Below are 19,280 nucleotides of genomic sequence, written 5' to 3'. Positions count from 1 at the left end.
GAGGCCCGGCGGCGCGTCGAGGAGGAGCGCGTCGCCCTCGACGGCGAGCGTCGGCGGCCGCGCCTCCGCGCCGCGGCGGCCCGCGGACGACGCGCCGAGGCGCAGCGCCGCCGCGGGGCGCACGGACGCCGCGGCCGCGCCGTGCAACGCCACGCCGTCCGCGCACGCGAGCGTCGCGCCCCCGTTGGCGCGCAGGAGCACGCCCACGAGCTCGGAGCGGCGCTCCGAGTAGAGGACGAGGTCCTCGAGCGCGTCGCACGGTTCTAAACCGAACAAGTCGTCGCGGACGCGCTCGGGCTTGGGCCAGCCCCGGTCCGGGAAGGCCTGGCGCGCCTCGCAGGCCTCGGCGGCGTAGATGCGCCCGCTGGACCGGCAGTGGTGGCGGCGCGCGCCGAAGACGCCGAACTTCTTGCCCGACGCGGGGCACTCCAAAACGTCGCCGTTCTTCTGCCACGCGCCGCTCTTGACCAAGTCCGCCTTGACGGCCTTGGGCGCGTCCTGCGGCGCGCCGCAGGAGACGACCACGACGCCGTCGGCGCGCGTCGACACGGCCACGGACCGCAGCGCGTCGACGTCGACGACGCGGCGGAGCGCGAAGCGGCGGAAGGGCGCGCCGGGCCCCCGGTCCTCGAGCACGTAGAGGCTTTTGGCCGTGCAGGCGACGAGGCGCCGCGAAAAGGCCGCGGGGCCCTTGCCGTCTTTGACGAGCTGGGAGAAGGTGTCGCCGTCGGCGAAGAGCACGCGCGACCCGTCGCCGCGATGTTTGGCGCACGCGGCGACCGCGGCCCGCGCGGCGTCGTCGCGGAGGTAGTCGCCCGCGTAGGGCCGGTTCGCGGAGCTCGCGCGGCGGCGCTTGCCCGCTTTCGCGAAGCGGCGGCTCACGTCCTTGGCCAGCGCGACGAAGTCGCGCAGATCCTTGGACCGGCGCCCCGCGCGCGAGATCTTGGCCGCGTAGCGCGCGTGCGCGTCGTCCCGCAGCTTCTCGAGGGCGAAGTAGGTCTCGGGCTTCTTGACGAAGAGCTTGGACCGGCCGAACTGGGTCTCGCCGCCGTCGCCGAGCGTCGCGAGCGGCCCGCCGAGCTTCGCGGCGGCGCGGACGATCTCCCGCGCGCCGTCGCGGTCGCTGCCCGTCCACTCGCGCGGGTACGTGGCCCGGCTCAGCGTCTTGAAGCGCTCGAGGAAGCGGTGGTACTCCGTGCGGTAGCAGAACCCCGCGCGGCGCACGCGGACGTTCTCGGGGAGGCCGAGGTACTTGCACTGGTGGCTCACGCGCTCGTCGTCGCAGGCGAGCGCCCGCTTGTCGTCGTTCGACTTGACGCAGCGCACGTAGTGGGGCTCGCACTGCATGAGGGCGGCGACGAGGGCGCCGCACTGGTCCCGGATCTTGCGGCCCGCCGTCGGGCCGGCCGCGCCCTTGCGGCCGCCGCGGCCGCCGCGGTCCGCGTCTTCCTTGGCCCTGGCGCGCGCCTCGGCCTCGTCCTCGTAGAGCTCGCGCACGGCGCCGTCGCCGCTCGCCAACAGGAGCGCGAGGAGGTCGCCCCGGAGCTCGTCGCGGTTGGACTCGGCGAAGCCGTTCACGTCGTAGGTGACGTCGCCCGCCTAGAGGCGCCGCGCGGGTCGTTTGGCGTCGCGCGCGCGGTCGCCGGGGGAGAGGGGGGGGCGGTCGCTCAGTGGGAGGCTATGACGGTCAACACGGCGCGGACTTTTCTTGTCCTTCAGTCGACGATGAAATAAGAACCGTGGCATCATCGCGGGTCGTTCGAACGAGGGCGAAAAAGGACGCGGGAACGGCTACGTAGTGCTTGACGACGAAGCCGCGCTTGGCCTTGGCGAAGTGGCGGTGGCTCTGCTGGCAGGAGCAGACCGTGTCCTGGAACTTGGCGTCGACCTGGCTCCCGGGCCGCGAGTGCATCTGCTTGCAGACGTCGTCGAGGACGAGGAGCACGCCGGGCGGCCGCTTCGCCTCGATGAGCTCGCAGACGACGCGGTTGTTGAAGTACTTGACCTCCTTCCACTCGATGCCCTCGGCGACGTACTCCTCCTGCTCCGCCTTGAGCGTGAGCGCGATGAAGATCTGCTGGAGCTTCTCGTTGACGAAGTTGATGGACAGCTGCTCGAAGCCGTTGCGGTCGAAGATCTCGAAGCCGTAAATATCTAAAACGCCGACGTTCAACAGCTCGTCGTCGGCGTCGTCGTCGTACTGGGGGTCGAGCGCGTCGTTGACGGCGGAGACGAGGTGGTCGAAGAGCTTGGAGAAGACGGACTTGATGAGCGCGTCGCGCGCGAGCGCCGCCTGGGTCGGGTTCAGGGGCACGTCGTACGTCTCGACCCGGCCGCCGGGCGCCATGGTCTCGAGGACGCGGCGCCCGAGCGCCTCCGTGAGCGCGGCCGCGTCGAGGCCGAGGAGCCGCGCCGCCGCCTCGAGCGGCGACGCGTCGCGGACGGAGGACCCCTCGGCGTCGCCGACCTGTCGCGGCGAGAACGCGACGCGCGCGAGGGCCAGCGTCGACGCGACGACGCGGAGCGCCAGGTCCCGCGTCGGCGCGTCGAGGCCGACGTCGTCCATGGCCTTTCGCGTCGCGCGGAACTCGTCGCGGTCGTCGACGCCCGCGACGGTCGCGCAGGTCGCGAGCGACGGGTAGTGTTCCGCGGCGCCCGCGAGCGCGAGCGCGCGCCGCGCGTCGGGCGCCGCGCCGGCGACGAGCTGGTAGAAGATGTGGAAGTTGCGCTCGCCCGCGCCGGGCTTGACGGTCCGCGACTTCTCCAGGAGGTAGTTGGTCACGACGCCGCCCTTGGGCGTGCCGAACTTGTCGAAGAGGAGCTCGAAGTACTTGCCGAAGCGGCTGCTGTTGTTGTTCCGGAGCGTCTTCGCGTTGCCGAAGGCCTCGAGGAGCGGGTTCGACTCGAGGAAGACCTTCTTCACGCGCTCGACCTCGGACGAGCCCGTGCCCGCGGAGCAGAGCGCGAAGTAGGTCTGGATGTGCTTCGACGCCTCCGTCTTGCCCGCGCCGGACTCGCCGGAGATGATGACGCACTGCGACTCCTCCTCGTCGGTCATCGCGCGGAACGCGGCCTCGGCGATGGCGAAGACGTGCGGCGGCACGTCGAGGCGGCTCTGGCGCATGTAGCGCCGCGCGTCGGCCGCGCCGTAGAGGTTGAGCCACGTGAAGGGGTTCATGGCGACGAGCACCTGGCCGATGTAGGTGTAGATGACCTTCTTGCCCAGGCGCTCCTTGAGGTTGTCGCGGATGCCGTTGGGCGTCGGGCTCGACAGCAGCGTCATGTCGTCGAGGCCGGGGCGGAAGACGTCGAGGTGCGACTCGGACGCGGCGCCGCCGCGCCGCGACATGGTTTCCGGGGGTGTGGGCGCGAGTGCGGTGCGCGAGTGGGGTGCGGTCGGTGCGCGGTGCGCGAGAGATGCGGGCCGCGGCTGGCTGCGGCGCGCGCGGAGAGCGTCGGGCACCCCCCGGGGGCCAACTCCTCTCTCGCGATTGGCTGCTCGCCACTGCTCGCCAACCGAGCTGTGGAGATGGCAAACATCACCTGCGATGACGATGTGATGACGTCTCTCGCGCCGCAGCCCGCGTCGACACAGCCCGACGTCTCCCGCCGCAGCGCCGAGCCGAGCTGCTGCCTCGCCATGTGCCAGCCGCCGCCGAAGCTCCCGCTGGCGGCGCCGACGCGCTCCTACCTGCAGTCGACGCCCGGCGAGCGCCGCTTGGGCTTCGCGGCGGCGTCGACCTTTAGCGTCATCTACTACCTCGCGCCGGTCTACATCGCCTACGCCGTCGCCTACGCGTGCCTCGGCTCGCAGACCGCCAAAAAGTGGGCCCTGGCGTCGCCGCTCCTGCTGTCGCTCTGCGTGCCGGGCAAATGGCTGCCCACACTCGGCGGCGTCATCCTCCGGAGCCGCGCGATGCGGCAGATCCCGAAATACTTCCGCTTCGAGGAGTACCACGAGCTCAGCGACGGCGAGGTCGCGGCGCGGACGAAGAGCGGCGAGCGCTTCGTCTTCTGCTTCCACCCGCACGGCGTCTTCCCGTTCGTGGCGACGTGCGCGATGATCTCGAGCTTCGGCCGGGGCGGGAAAAGGGTGATTCAACGTCGCTTCAACATGAGTGTTCCGCGCGCGATCGTTCCAGAAATAAGATCCACGCTTCGAGAGCGCTCCGCGAGATCATCGCCCGTCCAATGACCGAGATTCGAGCCTCCAAAGTTGGGAATTTCGCACCCTTTTCCCGCCCAGGCTTCGGCGCGCCCTGCGACGCGGGCGGCGACGCGGTCTACTACCCGGGCAGCCCCGCCGAGGACTTCCCGACGGCCGTGGCGTCGGTGCTGCGGTGGATCCCGCTGCTCAAGGACGTCGTCGGCCTCTTCGGCGTCATGGACGCGTCCGCGGCCGTCTTCAAGAAGCGGCTCGCGCGCGGCTCCGCGGCGCTCTACGTCGGCGGCATGCTCGAGCTCTTCTCGTCGTCGCGGGACCGCGAGGCCGTCATCCTGAGCCGGCGCAAGGGCTTCGTCAAGCTCGCGCTGCGGAGCGGCGCGGACCTCGTGCCGTCCTACATGTTCGGCAACACGACGGTCCTCGAGGCGCTCACGGCGGGGCCCCTGGCGGCGCTGAGCCGCGCGGCGGGCGTCTCCTTCACGCTCTTCTGGGGCCGCTGGGGGCTGCCCCTGCCCCGGCCCGTGAAGCTCGTCTTCGCGCGCGGCCGGCCGCTCGGCCTGCCCCACATCCCGGAGCCGACCGCCGCGGACGTGGACAAGTACCACGCGCTCTACTGCGCGAAGCTCCTCGAGCTCTTCGACAACTACAAGAAGCACAACCCGGACTACGCGCGCAAGTCCCTCGAGGTCGAGTAGGGCTCCGGCTTAACTCGGACGAGGCGGGCGCTCGTCGCGGCGCGGGTCCCAGAACCCCAGGACGTGGGCGAAGACCTCCTCGGGGAGCGGCGTGCGCGCGATGCTGTTCTCGCGGCGCCGCGACCGGGTCGCCGCGCCCTTTGGGGATCGGACCGGCGGGCGACCGAAGAGGCGCGCGAGGCTCGGCGGGGCCGTCGCGCGGCCGGCCAGGCAGAGGTAGCGGAGGCCTTTGAGGTTCGCCGACGGCTCTCGCACGTACCTTTGCCACGAACCCGCGGAGCGCACGCATCTGACGAGGTCGAGGCACGCCTGGTAGTGCGCGGACGCCGAATTGAGTTCGCAAGCGTGGGCGCACACCGCGATCGCGCTGTTCGGAAGTCCGGCCCCGTGTCGCAGCAGTAGACGTATCAGATCGATTTCGCCTTCGTGGCAAGCGTAATGGAGCGCTGTCCGCCCCTTTCGGTCGACGGCGTTCACGTCTGCGCCGTGTGCGATTAACAATTGCATGATTTCTACGAGGGACTCGAAACTAAACGTGTTTTCGTAGTCGTGCTCCGTGAGATCGTCGCAGGGAAGTAGAATCACTGCGACCTGTAGGGCTGTCTCGCCATTCGACGTCGTGACGTTCGGATCCGCGCCGCGCTCCAAAAGATAACGGAGAACCTTTGTCTGGTTGTTTCGTCTCGTGTCGTGGTACACGGCGAGCATCACTGGTGTGATCCCTGCGATGGGGCGTCGAAGGCGCCAGATGGGGGGTCGCGACGCACTTTGTCCATCGCTAGAACGTGCGTTGATGTCGTCACCGGTGGCCAAAGCGGTTTCAATGCCTCGTACATCGCCGCTCTCGATGGCCACTTTCATGGCGAGCGAGAAGGCCATGCTCCGCGGTGGAAACTGCGCTGCTGCGAGACGGCCCCACGGACGCCTGACAAGTTTCGAGACGACGTGTGGCGGCAGCGAGACTTTTGAAAGCGCATAAGCTGGCTGCCCAAGCCAGAGTTGCCCCCATTCAACAAAAAGAATGAGAGGACAATGATGTAATGATGGGCTGCCGCGGCTGCCTGCTATCGTTGCTCGCGTCCGTCGCGTCGCCGCTCGGCGGCCCGCCGGCGACCGTCGTCGTCGTCACGTGCAGCGCCCACTACACGGACTTCTTCGAGAACTGGCTCGCGTGGCTCGAGCGGTCCGGCGTCGCCGGCGCCGTGGGGCTCGTCGCCATCGCCGAGGACGAGTCCGCGGCGGCCTACCTCGAGGCCTGGGCCGCGGCGCCGCCGCCAGGCTGGCACGCCTACCGGCGCGCCGTCGCGCCGCCCGCCGCCGGCGCCGCGCCCCTCGGCGGCGCGCTCGGCTTCGAGACGCGCGGCTTCGCGACACTCATGGCGCGGCGCGCGGCCTACCTCGCCGCAGAGCTCGCGGCGCTCGCGGCCGACGGTGCCTGGGCCAAGGATCCGGCGTCGCGCCTCGTCTTCAGCGACCTCGACGTCGTCTGGCTCGGGGCAGGGCAGCAAAAGAGAGCGAAATTCCCAACTTCAAAGGCTCCGATCTCGGCCATTTTCCACTCGTTTCGGCTGATTTTTGGACGAGCGATCATCTCTCGGAACGGTCTCGAAGCGTGGATGTTTTTTCCGTAACGCGCGCGCGCGGAACACTCACGTTAAAGCGACGTTGAATCACTCTTGTGCTGCCCAGGCTCGGGGACCCGCGGCCCCACCTCCGATCCAGCGGCTGCGACGCGTGGGCGCAGACGCAGCACCGCGAGAAGGGCCTGCTGAACCCGGGCTTCCTCGCCCTGCGGCCGTCGCCGGGCGCCGCGAAGCTCCTCGACGCCTGGGCGGCGGCCCTCGCCGGCGGGCCCCAGCGGAACCTGCCCGCGTTCAACGCCGCGGCGCGCGGCGCTGCGCCCGCGGCCGCGGCGTGCGCGCTGCCGCCGGAGACGTTCTGCTCGGCGAAGCGCACCTTCAACCGGCCCAAGTGGGCCGCCGACGCGCCCCGGGGCGCCGTCACGGCCCACGCGAACTGGATCGACGGCCACGACGCCAAGCGCGCCGCGCTCGCGCGGTCCGGCGCGTGGCTCGCGGCCGGGGCGACGCCGCTCCTCGTCCCGGCGCGCTAACGCGAACGGAGAGCGCGGGGTCCCCGGGCTGCAAAAGTCACGCGGAACGACGCCTTAGCACGAAGAGGGCGTCGTCGAGGCTGTCGAGCAGCTCCCCGGGCCGGCGCCGCGCGATCGTCACGTAGGGCACGCGCGACAGGCGCTCCAGTTCGAGGCCCGTCGCGTCCTCGAGGAAGTCGACGGCCGCCGACGCCGCCGCCTCCCACGTTTCCGCGCCCGCGAGGTCCGCGGGCAGCGGCGCGGCCTGGGGCGCCACGCTGCCGTCCCAGTTGAGCTGGTAGGCGTCCACGGGGAGCCGCAGCGCGACCCAGAGCCGCGACGGGCCGTCCCGGAGCGCGGCGGCGGCGAACGCGAGGAGCCCGCGCGGGTCCGCGCACCGGTCGAGCACGTTCTGCCTGTGTGCAAATCAACCGCTGGTTTGGGGCGTCCCGACCAAACTTCAGAATTCTCGAGCTCGGTCACATCGATGTCGATTCGGCTGATTTTGGGACGGATCGGTTGCTCTCATCGAGTTCTCGAAGCACATCGAACATGCTTGTGTCGAAACATGCGAATACGATCACATTGTTCAAAGTCGAGTCGAAGATTTGATTCGCGCGCGGCGTTCTGCAAACTCACAACATCAAAAACGCGGCCCGCGAGGCCGCGCGCGTCGCCGTGCGCGTCGATGCCCCTAGCCCGCAGGAGCCGGCGGCAGGGCGGCGACGGCTCGAGCGCCGCGAGCGACGCAAAGTGGGGCGAGAACTGGAGCGTCGTGTCGCCGGGGCCCGCGCCGACGTCGAGCAGCGCGGCGCCCCGCGGCAGCTTCGGGTCGAGCTCCGAGAGCACGACGCGCGTGCCGTCCTTGTCGAGGACCCGCATCGCGACGCGGCCGAGGTACATGGGCGAGAAGACGGGCCAGTCGCGCAGCGCGCGCGCCTCGGCGCTGCCGCGGACGAAGGATCGCACGGCCGCGGCGACGTCGAGCTCCCGGAACGCGCGCCGCGCCGCCGGCGACAGCGCGGCGACGTCGCAGGTCGACGGCGGCAGGCAGTTGACGCGGTAGAGCAGGCGACCCGTCCGCGGGCTGTGGACGACGCGCGTCGCCAGGTGAGCGAAGAGCGGCGCCGTCGCCATGGCGAAACGCCTCGCGCTCAGCAAGCGCGCGGCGGTGTTGTCGTTGCGGCGCGCTTGGCGAAAAGACTAGCGCTCAACAAGCGCGCGGCGGTGCGTCACTCTTCAGCGCAGCAATCGCTCTGCGGCACATCGCGCAGCACGGCGCATCGGTGAGAGATATTAACGATGTTCAATAAAAAGTGCAAGTCTGAAAGCTTCTGTCGAACTAACGGGCTTCGAGCTGGCCGCGAACGCGCGGCTGCCCATGCCGCCCGCGGCGACGAGCAGCAAGGTGGCGGTCGGCGGCGGCCACAAGGTCACGACCGTGGCCGACGGCGCTCTGGCGTCGGCGGCGCCCCCCGCGGAGCCCGACGGCGCCGCGTGCGTCCTGCCCCACAGGATCCCCGTGGACCGCCTCTGCGTGTCCCGGCGGTCGCCGCCCGTGGCCTACTCGACGGGCGCCGACGGCCGCGTCTGCTGCAGCGGCCTGGGCGGCAACGCGCGGGCGAGCTTCGGGGAGCGCGGCGTCGTCGCCGTCGAGAGCTGGCAGTTCGACCTCGCGCTGCTGGAACCGCCGGGGACCAGCCGGGGCTGGCTCTGCGGCGGCGGCGCGCTCGCGGGCACGGCCGTGGGCTGCGTCAAGGTCTGGGACGCCGGCGACGGGCGCCTCGAGCGGTCCATGACGGGCCACGCGGGCCCCGTGCGGTCCCTCGCCGTCGCGGACCCGTCGGGCGTTTTAGCGAGCGGCGGCGACGACGGCACGTGCCGCATCTGGGACCTCGCGCGCGAGGGCGCGTGCGTCGCGTGCTCGCCGGCGGCGCCCGACGGCCTGCGGGTCGCGCGCCGCGCCGCGCGGGACGTCTTCGTCGTCGGCGACGCCGCGGGCGCCGCGCGGGCCTGGGACGCGCGAAAGCCCGGCGCGTTCGCCTCCGAGACGGGCGCCGCCGTGCCCGGCGGCGTCGTCGGCCTCGCCGCCGACGGCGACCACTGGTACACGCTCGGCCGGTGCTTCCAGGACTGGGGCGACCCCGCGCGCGCGCGCGGCCTCCCGAAGGCGAGCGAGGTCGCCAAGTGGGACCCGCGAAAGCTCGCCGCGCCGTCGGAGACCGTCGGCTTCCACCAGGACGTCGGCGTCACGCTCGAGCTCTGCGACGCGGGGCTGCTCTCCGCGTCGCGCGACGGCGGCGTCGCGCTCTGGGGCACCGGCGGCGGCCTCGCGGGCGAGCTCCGGTGCGCGCCGGGCCGGTGGACGACGGCCGTGAGCGTCCCCGGGGGCGACCAGGCCTACTGCGTCGGCAGCGACCGCGTGCTGCGGGTCTGGGACTTGGCCGCGGGCGCGACGTCGACCCGCCCCTGCTGCGAGTGCGGCGGCGCGGGCCGCCAGGACCTGCCGTCCGGGAGTTCGTGCGTCTGCGTCGCCTGCCGCGGCACGGGCCGGTCGCCCGTCGACGCCGGCTTCGCGCCGGACGACGACGAGAACGGCGACAACGACGCCGAAACCGAGCGGCCCCGGGGCGACGGCGGCGCCGCGGCCGCGGCGCCGCCGAAGCCGCGGCCGTCGATCACGCGCGCGCCGTCCTGGCTCGCGAAGCACGCGAAGCAACCGGACGACAAAACCCTGCCGGCGACGCTGCCGACCGTCGCGCGCGTCCGCGCGTCGCGGCCCTTCGCGGCGAACTTCAGCGACCGGCGCTTCGAGCCCGGCGACCTCGTCGTGCTGAGCTGTGCCGAATTCAACCGCTGGTTTGGGTGGTCCTGACCAAACTTCAGAATTCTCTAGCTCGGTCAAATCGAAGTCGATTCGGCTGATTTTTGGACGAATCGATTGCTCTCGTCGAGTTCTCGAAGCAAAGCCGAAGAGGTTGCGTCGAAACTGTCGCAGATGCGCACATTGAAGTCGAGTTGAAGATTTGAATTCGGCACAGGTGCTGAGGAACTCGCTCCCGGAGTACAAGGACGCCGCGCCGGCGCTCGTCAAGCGCCAGGGCGCCAACGAGCCGGCGATCCGCGGCAACGAGGTCGGCGAGATCCTCAACGACGACCTGAGCAGGGTGCCCTACGAGGTCCGCGGGCCCCGCGGCGGCGCGCCGTCGTGGTTCGAGGCCGTCCAGCTCGCCGTGTGCCCGCCGGAGCGCGCGCCCGCGGGCAAGGTCGCGCTGGCCAAGGCCCGGGGCGCCGCGAAGACGCCCGTGCCGCCGACGCCCCCGGCGAAGAAGGCGCCGTCGCCGACGCCCGCGGACGACGACGACGCGGACGCCTTCGGCGCCATGTTCGACTTCCGCGCCGCGCCGGCCGCGGAGCCCGCGCAGCCCCCCGCGAAGCCCGCGGTTACGGACGCGGAGCGGCGGGCCCAGCGCGACGCGCAGCGCGCGGCGGACCGCAACGTCGACGACTCCATGGCCCAGTACATGGCCCAGAAGGCCGCGCACGCGTCCGCGGCCGGCGGCGGGTCGCGGCGGCCCGCGTCCGACCGCCTCCGCAAGCTCCGCGGCGAGGCCTAACCGCGTCGTTATCACAGCTCGAGGAGGTCTGCCTTCTTTTTTTAGGAGAAACATCTACATTGAATTTTCAAATAAATCATCTTGAAGTGTCGTCCAGGCGTGCCGTCGCATAGCACCTCTCGGATAGGCCTTCGAACGCGAGCGAGGTGCTTGAGATGCCGTGCACGAAGGCCAGGGCTCGGCGAGGTCTCTTTCGCTGATTTCGGGCTGTGGGATTTTGTGCCCCACTCGCTCGAGTAGACGATCTACGAGCTCAAGCGAAGAAGGACTCGCGCGGTCAGAGGCCATGGACCCGGAATTGATCAAGAAGAAGCGAGAGTACGAGGCGCGAAAAAACCGTACGAAGCTGGCGCTCAACATATGCACGATTTGCGGGAAGAAGGATGCCCGGCCCTGTAAAGGGTGCGGCACGACGGCCTACTGTTCGACGGACTGCCAACGCATCGACTGGCGCGACCGGGGCCACCGGAAGGCCTGCAAGAAGGTCCAGGCCGCGGAGGCGGCGCGGGCCGAGGCGCCGACGCCCCCGCCGTCGCCGCCGCGCGAGGTGTTCTACGGCCCCGCGCCGCGGTCGCACGCCGACGAGGTCCGCGCGCGCATCGCGGCGGAACACGAAGCCGCCCGGGCGCGGCGCGAGGCGAACCCGGAACCGGTGCCGACATCGGCGCGGTGGGGCTCGCGGTGCCCGATCTGTCTCGAGGAGTGGGACGTGAATGCGATGCCCGTGCTTCGCACCTGCTGCTGCCGAAACGTCTGCCAATCATGCGAGGACAAGATCGGCTTCGGCGCGTGTCCCCTCTGTCGTTTACCGCTAGGAAGCGGTGCGGAGCAGCTCGCGCGTCTTCGCCGCCATGTGGAGAACGAGGTGCCGGAAGCCATTACGTGTTTGGGAGTTGCCTACCGCGTCGGTTACTACGGCCTCGTGAAATCCGATAAGAAAGCCGCGAGGATTTACCGGCGCGCCGTGGAGCTCGGAGATGTGGACGCGATGATTAACCTTGCGGCATTGTACGAGAATGGAACTAACGTCAAGCTGGACAAAAAGAAGGCGGAGCGGCTGTATCGCACGGCCGCAGATCGGGGCCACGCGGTCGCGCAATACAATTTAGCGCGTGGACTTGATGCTGAGAAGAGATTTGAAGAAGCGTTCCGGTACCTCACGCTCGCGGCGGATCAAGGCTTTACCGCTGCAGAGAATAACCTTGGCTGCTGTTACATGGACGGAGACGGCACGGAAGTCGACCTCGGCAAAGCCAGATACTGGTTCGAGCGCGCCGCTGCCAAGGGCGACGAGAACTCTATCAAGGCCCTCGCGCACCTCGACGCGCGAGTATAGCCTAATTTACGCCTCGTCGTCGCCCGAGCCCGAGATGCTGCGCTTGCGCGCGGTCGAGTCGTGCTTGGCCTTGGCGTCGTCGTCGCCGCGTTCCTCTCCGCGCCGACCTTCGCGGTCTGGTGCCTGGCGTTCTTGAACGCGAAGCCTGCCTGGCGCGAGGACGACGCCGCCGAGGGAGCATGGAGAACGACATGATGCTAGAGCCAGGGGTAAGCTTAGCCCGGGGTGTAAGATTTTGAGCGATTTTGCCATTGCCGTGAGGCTCAACCTGAGAGACGCGCAGGCCCTAACCGCGTTATCACAGCTCCGCGCGCCCCGGCGCCCGGCGCCGCCCGCGGCGCCGCGGCGGCGGCGGCGGCCCGCGCGCCGGCGGCGGCGCCGCGTCCGCGTCGACGTCGACGGTCGCGAACTCGACGCGGCACACGTCGCACGCCGCGCGCGCCGCGAGCGACGGCACGGGCAGGTCGTAGTGCGCCTCGCGGCGGACGACGGGGATCTTCAGCTTGATCCGCGCCGTCGTCGTCGCCGCGAGGACGTCCCGCTTGGCGGCCGTCGGCGGCGGCGGCGGCGGCGCCGCCGCGAACGGCGCGCCGTGCGCCACGGCGGCGGCCGTCGCCGCGGCCCGGGAGGACCCGTAGAAGGTCCACGTGATGACGTCCCGCGTCGCGCCGTCGGCCCGGTCCGGCGCGGGGAGGATGCCGTGCAGCACGTCGCCGCGGGGCATGACGACGAGCCGGCCCCGCCGCGGCGCGACGAGCGTCGCCTCCGCGAACACGGTCGGCGCGAGCACGGCGCCCGATTCGAGCGCGGCGACGTCGCAGGAGGGGTCGCCGTCGACGACGGCCATGCCGTCGCAGCGGAGCCGCGGCGGCAGCGCGGCGAAGAGGGCCGCGTCGTCGTCGACGAGGTAGAGCGCGACGCTCGCGAGCGGCAGCGTCGCGCGCGGCGCTCCGGATTCGGCGGGCGCCGAGTCGAAGTGGAACTGGAGCGGCTCGCTCCGGCGCCGCCGGTGGATGACCCACTTGACGGACCGGGCGCCGAGCGGCGCGAGCACGTCCGCGAACGCGGCCGCGACGAAGCGCGTCGCGTCGACCGCGAGGTCCGCTCCGGGCGCGGTCTCTTCGAGGGGCAGCGTCGCCCAGGACGCCGTGCCCCGGGCGCTGGACGGCCCCATGGCGGCCTTGAGCGCGCCGACCCGGGCGACGAGCTCGCCGAGCAGCGCCTCGGGCAGCACGCCGTCGTAGACCGCCAGCGGCGCGGCGACGGCGGCCGGCGCAGCGGCGGTGGCGGTGGCGTTGGCGTTGGTGGCGTTGGCCTCGGCGTTGGCCGGCGCGCGGTCGGCGGCGCAGCCGTCGCGCGCGGCCGGCTCCAGCGGCTCCGCGAGCGCGATCATGAAGGCCGCGAGGATGCGAACCAGCCGGGCCATATTGATCGAGGGCCCGGGCAGCCCCGTTTCGTTATCAGTGCAATTGAAGCACGAAGTCTTCGTGAAGCAGCCCCAGCTCGATCTAGTGCCAGATGTCTGCGGAGACTCGTAGGTGCGGCCACTGCGGCTTGGACGTGCGATGTTCAGAATTTTCGGCCAAGCAGCTGAAGGCGAAGGCCGCGAAGCGAAAATGCAAAACGTGCATGTCAAACAAAAAGCTCGAGTGGGGCAGCGCGTACGATTACGATCCGCTGGATCCGTCCACGTTTGCGGACTGGACGGGATCGCTGCCTTGGGCGCGGTCCGGGGGCGTGCGCAAGCACTACGATGCCGCGTCGGCGCTGAGCGGGCTGGTGGAGGCCGCGCACGATGCGGACGCGGCGGCGTCGCACGTGCGTCTCTGCGTCGACGCCGAGGGTCCCGGTGCCGCGAACCTGATCATCGACTGCGTTCGGCTCGACGGCAAGTTCCACTGTGTGCTCTCCGCCGGGACGGAGCCCGTCATCGTCGTGCACTGGAGTAACTGGCAATTCCCCCGCGACGTGCAGCGCTTTGTCCAGGCGCTCCAAGCGACAGACGACGGTTCTCAGATGACCCAGATCTCGGCTTCGGCCGGCGCGTTGGCCGGGGTGGTGCGCGAGCTGGAGGCGAACGCGGCCGCCATCGCGCCGGACTTCCTCGCGCGGCGGCGGCCTCCGGGGCCGCACGAGGGTGAGAAATTCCCAACTTCAAAGGCTCCCATCCCCGCGCTCGGAAGCGTCTTTCCTTTGACAATCGATGGTTCAAACGTGAAGTGCCATTGAACGACCCTTGTGCTGCCCAGGTGGCCACACGCGATGCCCGGTGCCAAGACCAGCCTGCTCGCGCGGCGGGGCTGGGCGGGAAGTGCCCGCGCGCCCGCGCCCGCGCCCGCGCCCGCGCCGTCGCCGATCTCCGCGCCGAGCGGCGTCCTCGGCGGCCTCGAGCCCCTCGAGCTTCCGGCGTGGCGCGGACCGACGGCGGAGGCGTTCGCGCCCCCGATTCCCGCCGGCGCCGGCGCGGCGGGCGACGCGCAGATGTGCCTCGTGGCCATGGCGCGGATCCTCGACGCCGCCAGCTCCGGCAATTCTCCGGGCTTCGCGCTCCGCGACCGAGCGGCTGGCACGCGCGTGCTCCTCGTCGTCCCAATCGGCCGGCCCTTTTGCCGCGCTGCCGGCGAGAGCCCCGTCATCCCCGTGTCCTTCGCCGTCCGCGACATGCCGAGGCGCCTCGCCGACGCCGCCTTCGCCGCCTTCATCCGGTCGGAGCTTCCGGGCATGACGGGCGCGCGCGAGATCACGCCGCCGACCGCGTCGGCCGTCGAGGCCCTCGAAGCCGAGCTGGCGCTCAACCAGGCCGCGCTGAGCCCGTCCTTCGTTGCGGCGCGCCAGTCGCGCGTCGCGGGCGCCCGGGCGAGCGTCCTCGCACCGCTCGGGTGGGCGGCGGGTCGCGCGGCGAAGGGGTGCCTCGCGTGCGGGCGGCCGGCGACGAAGGCGTGCTCGCGGTGCAAGGCGAAGATCTACTGCTCGGCGACGTGCCAGAGGAGCCATTGGCCCGCGCACAAGCAGGTCTGCGCTCCGCCGGAGGACGGCGGCGACTGGGTCGACGTCGATCCGAGCGCCGACGCGCTCGCCGGCCGCCTCGCCGCGATGGGCATCGACCCGAGCGGCTGCGTCACGGAGAGAATTTCGCTCAGCGGCGGCAAATCCGGCAAGGTCCGCGCAAACAAGGACCGCACGGCAGACAAAGAGATAGTCGTTAAGGTCTCGAATCCGATGCCCGCGGGTCCCGCGGCGCACGTGGACCCGCGGACCACGTCGGGCACCATCCTCATCTACGACGAGAAGCGGAAGACCCACGTGACCGCGGACCCCGACAGCTTCGCCGGCGGCCGCGCAGACTTTGTCAAGCTGTTCACGTGCGTCCACCGATTCGGCGGCGCGGGCGAGGCCGCGGGCGTGCCCTACGGCCTCAAGGCGTACCTCCGCGCCTACGTCACCGAGGAGGGCAAGCTGCGCATCTTCACGGACCGCTCGCTTCCGCTGCAACCCTGGTAGCTCCAGAACCACCGACCCCCCCCCCCCCCTCCCTTTTTTTTTTTTTTTTTACTCCCCCCACTGACTCCCAAACAGGGGCCTATCGGGATCATGCCCAAGTGCGGGGTGCGTTTTGGATGCTCCTTAGGCGAGATATCATACGACGACACCCTTAGGACGGGCGCCCTCTAGGCGATGAGCGCGTTGCCGAGCGTCGTGATCATCTCCACGCCGCGGAGCTCGCGGACGCGCGGCGCGAGGTCCTTGTCGATGGCCATGAGCTTCGCGAGGCACACGGCGCAGTTGCGCCGCACGGGCATCTCCTTGTAGTTCGCGAGGCAGCAGACGAGCTTCTCGATGCCCCCGTGCGCCGCGAGGTCCGCGGCGACGGCCCCGCGGAGGCCCGCGTCGTCGTTGGACAGCGCCGCGAGGAGGACCTTGGCCGCGTTGCACGCGCACGACGGCGACACGCGCGTGCCGTCGACGGGCGGCTGGGACACGGAGGTGGCCGTGACGGCGCCGAGGTCGGCCCGGGGCCGCGGCAGGATCGCCGCGAGGACGCGGTAGCCGCCCTTGGCGTGGAAGTTGCGCACGGCGCCGTCGGGGTCCTTGTCCGCCGCGAGCGCGCCGGCCATGGCCCGGACGAGCGCGTCGCGCTCCTCCGCCGCGGGCGCGTCGCCCCGGAGCTTCGAGAGCGCCGCGACGACGGCGGCGAGCGCCGGGAGCGCGCCCGGCGCGGCCCGGAGCGTCCGCGCGGCCGAGCCCTCGTGGCCCGCGGCCGTCACGAGGCGCGCGAGGAGCCCCGCCGCGCGCGCGCGGACGTCGTCGCCCGGCGCGCACGAAGGCGTAGGCGACGGCGACGCCGCCGGCGGCCTCGGCGGCCTGCACCGCGCGCGCGCCCTCGGCACCGAGGCACGCGTTCGTCACGGCCGCGAGCGCGGACGCGCGGACCTCGGGCGCCTCGCCGGCGTCGCGCGCGGCGGCGAGCAAAATGCCCGCGGGCGTCGCCCGGGCGTCGCGCGCGCCGGCGACGGCGACGGCGAAGGCCGGGCGGAATTGTTCCGAGAACGCGAGGTGCGCGAGACACGCGCAGCCGTAGTCCGCGAGCTCGCCCGCGATGGCCTCGCACATGGCCGCCGGGTCGCCCATGGCCGCCATGGGGTTCTTCGCGTGGGTCTTCGCCGCCGCGCGCGCCGCCGCGGCGCGGTCCGCGGCTTTTACACTGACCGCGGCTTTCGCGGCGACGGCGACGGCCTCGACGACCGCGACGTCGCCCTCGTCGCCGACGCGCAGCAGCGTCGCGCGCGCGGCCTCGTCTTCGGCGAGGTCCCGGAGGCACTTGAGCGCGTGGGCCGCCGCCGCGACCTCGGGCAGCGCGGCCTTTGCTTGGTCCGGCGTCGCGCGCGCGCGCGCGAGCGCGGGGCCGCCCGCGCGCGCGAGGGCCGCGACGCGCCGCAGCAGCGGGAGGTGCGCCGCCAGCAGGCCGCGCGCGCGGTCCGACGCGCCGTCGGCGGCCGCGAGCTCCGCGACGAGCTCGCAGGCCGACGCGCGCGTGGCGGCGTCGTGTTCGAAGTGGCCGCCGTCGTCTGCAAACACGGTCAAAATCTCCTCGAGCGCGCCGCCGTCGACGGCGAGGTCCTTGGACTTGGGCTCGCCGCGCACGGCGGCGGCGAGCGTCGACAGCACGAGCGCCTTGGCCGCGCCCGTCGCCGGCGGTGCCGGCGCCGCCGCCGCGGCGTCGAGGTCGCCGGCGCCTATGCCGCCGTCCCCGAGGTCGAAGCCGCCGTCGTAGGCCTGCTCCAGCGCGCCCGCGTCCGGCCGCTCCGTGGCGCCGAGGCGCCCGAGGAGCGCGCCGAGGCCGCCGCGGACGCGGCAGAGCGCGCGCGCGTCCGCCGACGACCGGAGCGCCTGGGCAGCACAAGGGTGATTCAACGTCGCTTCAACGTGAGTGTTTCGCGCGCGCGCGTTACGAAAACCACATCCACGCTTCGAGGCCGTTCCGAGAGATGATCGCTCGTCCAAAAATCAGCCGAAACGAGTGGAAAACGGCCGAGATATGAGCCTTTGAAGTTGGGAATTTCGCTCTCTTGTGCTGCCCTGCGGAGCGCGGCCGCGAGGCGCGCGAGGTTCGACACGTCGGCCGCGCGGTCGTCGCCGAGGCTCGCGATGTCGCGCTCGAGGACGTCGTCGACGGCCCGGAGCGACTCGCCGCGGCCCGTCTCCTCCATCATCTTGAGCGCGTGGTCGAGCACCGCGTCTCCGCCGCCTTCCGTTTTCGCCGCGATCTTCGAGAACGCGGCGAGCAGCTCCTCGCTGTCCCGCTTCGTCTTCTCCGCGTCGCTGAGTTGTGGCGCGCCGGCGGCGGCCTCGGCGAGCGCCGCGGCCTCGTCGACGGCGCGGGCCTCCGCGGCCGCGTCGCGCCGCGCCTGCTCGACGATTTTCAATTGGCGGAGCACGGCGCAGCGCGCGTCCTCCGCGGCGGCGTGGGTCTGGTGCTTCAGGAGCGCCAGGGCGTCGTCGAGGTCCGCCGCGGCCCCGTCGAGGTCCCCCGTGCGCTCCAGCGCCGCCGCGCGCCGCGCGAGGGCCTTGGCGTGGAAGTCCGGCCCTTCCCGTCTCGAGACGACGACGGCCCTTTTCGCGAACTCGAGCGCGTCGTCCCAGAGCGCCATCTTGAGGAAGACCTGGGCCACGTTCAGCAGCGTCGTCTTCTCGTAGGGCCGCACGCCGAGGGACTCGCGGTAGAGCCTGAGCGCGTCGTCGTATTTCTTCGCCTTGAAGTAGCGGTTGCCCTTGAGCCGCGTCGCCGTCGCGGTGTCGTCCTTCTTCTGCTTCGACTTCTCGCGCACCTCCATGTCCGCCATGAAGTTGTCGCAGAACTCCTTGTTGTTCTTCTCGAAGACGGCGTTCTCCTTGTCCGTCTTCTCCTTCTCGACGGCGGCCTCCTCCTCGAGCGTCGCGGGGTCCTTCGGCGTCCAGCGGCCCTCGTTCCAGCGGCCGTAGTCGTTCTCGTACTTGCGCAGCCGCGCGTCCTTGGCGGACTCGTCGGCGTCGTCGCGCTCGATGGCGTCGCTCGGCTCGTCGTCGCCGTCGCCGTACATGGCGTCAGCGCCGCGCCACCAGCTCTCGCGCTCCTCCGCCTTCTCCTTGGCCCTGCGGAGCTTCTCGCGCTCGGCGATCTCCGCGAGGCGCTTGATCTTCGCGGCCTCGGCGTCCCTCTTCGCCCGGAGCTCCGCCTCCTGCTCCGCGGCGAGCTGCTCGACGGAGATCTTGCCCGATCTGATGTCCTCGATCTTCTGCTCCACGGCCTTGGCGCGCTCGAGGAAGTCGTCGATGTCGGCGTGCTTGATGCCCGTGCGCTTCTCCATGTCCAGCGCCGCCATGGGGTCGTAGTTCGACGCGTCCATGGTTTTGGGCTGCCCGTTCCACGACGGCGGGCGCTCCGGAGACGCGACTCGTGCGCGACGGCGGCGTAGCGGCCGCACGATGCTGCCGTCACCGTGACGGTGCTGGTAACGCTAGCGCGACACTTCAAGCCACGCGACGTTTACGCGAGCTGCACGTCGAGCTGCCTGGCCTCCTGGTTCCGCGCGGCCGCGTGGTGGAGCAGCTCCGTCGCGTGGAGCATGTCCGCGAGCGCCGACTTGCGGTCGGCGACGCGGATGGACCGGATCTTCGAGTGGATGGTGGAGACGTCGAGGGGCGGCGCGCCGCCGCCCGGCGGCGGCGCCGGCGGCGCGCGGCGGCGCGCGGCGGCGGCCCAGGCCCGGAGCGCGGCGCCGCGGCGGCGCCGCGCCCAGCGGCCGAGGCCGCGCGCGACGCCGCGGAGCCCCGCGGCGCGGATCGCGGGCGCGGCGGGCGCGCCCGCGAGCGCCGCCGTCTCGAGCGCGTGCGCCTC

General features: G+C 71.5%; 6 protein-coding genes across 6 annotated transcripts in view; 4 read left to right on the top strand and 2 right to left on the bottom strand.

The window, feature by feature from the left end:
* Positions 1-795: 795 nt before the first annotated feature.
* Positions 796-3,349, bottom strand: AURANDRAFT_25327 (hypothetical protein; the record flags this gene model as incomplete). The annotated part of the gene is made up of 2 exons (XM_009037801.1): positions 796-1,599; positions 1,796-3,349. Coding segments are annotated over 2 exons (2,358 nt in total), but the record flags the coding sequence as incomplete, so codon positions are not given.
* Positions 3,350-4,383: 1,034 nt separating this feature from the next.
* On the top strand, positions 4,384-4,860 carry AURANDRAFT_24822 (hypothetical protein; the record flags this gene model as incomplete). Its single annotated transcript, XM_009038148.1, has 1 exon — positions 4,384-4,860. One exon carries the CDS (start codon positions 4,384-4,386, stop codon positions 4,858-4,860), a length of 477 nt encoding a protein of 158 aa, XP_009036396.1.
* A 1,043-nt stretch (positions 4,861-5,903) lies between these two features.
* Positions 5,904-6,973, top strand: AURANDRAFT_63423 (hypothetical protein; the record flags this gene model as incomplete). Its single annotated transcript, XM_009038149.1, has 2 exons — positions 5,904-6,421; positions 6,550-6,973. The coding sequence occupies 2 exons, from the start codon at positions 5,904-5,906 to the stop codon at positions 6,971-6,973; spliced, it is 942 nt and encodes a 313-aa protein (XP_009036397.1).
* A 1,360-nt stretch (positions 6,974-8,333) lies between these two features.
* AURANDRAFT_63422 (hypothetical protein) lies at positions 8,334-10,569 on the top strand (the record flags this gene model as incomplete). The annotated part of the gene is made up of 2 exons (XM_009038150.1): positions 8,334-9,782; positions 9,994-10,569. 2 exons carry the CDS (start codon positions 8,334-8,336, stop codon positions 10,567-10,569), a joined length of 2,025 nt encoding a protein of 674 aa, XP_009036398.1.
* An 886-nt stretch (positions 10,570-11,455) lies between these two features.
* AURANDRAFT_6838 (hypothetical protein) lies at positions 11,456-11,848 on the top strand (the record flags this gene model as incomplete). The annotated part of the gene is made up of 1 exon (XM_009037747.1): positions 11,456-11,848. A coding segment is annotated over one exon (393 nt), but the record flags the coding sequence as incomplete, so codon positions are not given.
* A 3,725-nt stretch (positions 11,849-15,573) lies between these two features.
* Positions 15,574-19,280, bottom strand: part of AURANDRAFT_63420 (hypothetical protein) — a gene marked incomplete at both ends in the record, with an annotated part of 8,137 nt that continues 4,430 nt past the window's right edge. The window contains 4 exons of the mRNA XM_009037800.1: positions 15,574-16,149; positions 16,226-17,293; positions 17,422-18,798; positions 18,945-19,277. Of these exons, the coding sequence (XP_009036048.1) occupies positions 15,574-16,149; positions 16,226-17,293; positions 17,422-18,798; positions 18,945-19,277 (3,354 nt within the window). The remainder of the gene's footprint in view (positions 16,150-16,225; positions 17,294-17,421; positions 18,799-18,944; positions 19,278-19,280) is intronic.

This window comes from Aureococcus anophagefferens (assembly GCF_000186865.1).
Source record: "Aureococcus anophagefferens unplaced genomic scaffold AURANscaffold_7, whole genome shotgun sequence".
NCBI lineage: Eukaryota > Pelagophyceae > Pelagomonadales > Pelagomonadaceae > Aureococcus > Aureococcus anophagefferens.
This window is presented reverse-complemented; position numbering and strand designations above follow the sequence as displayed.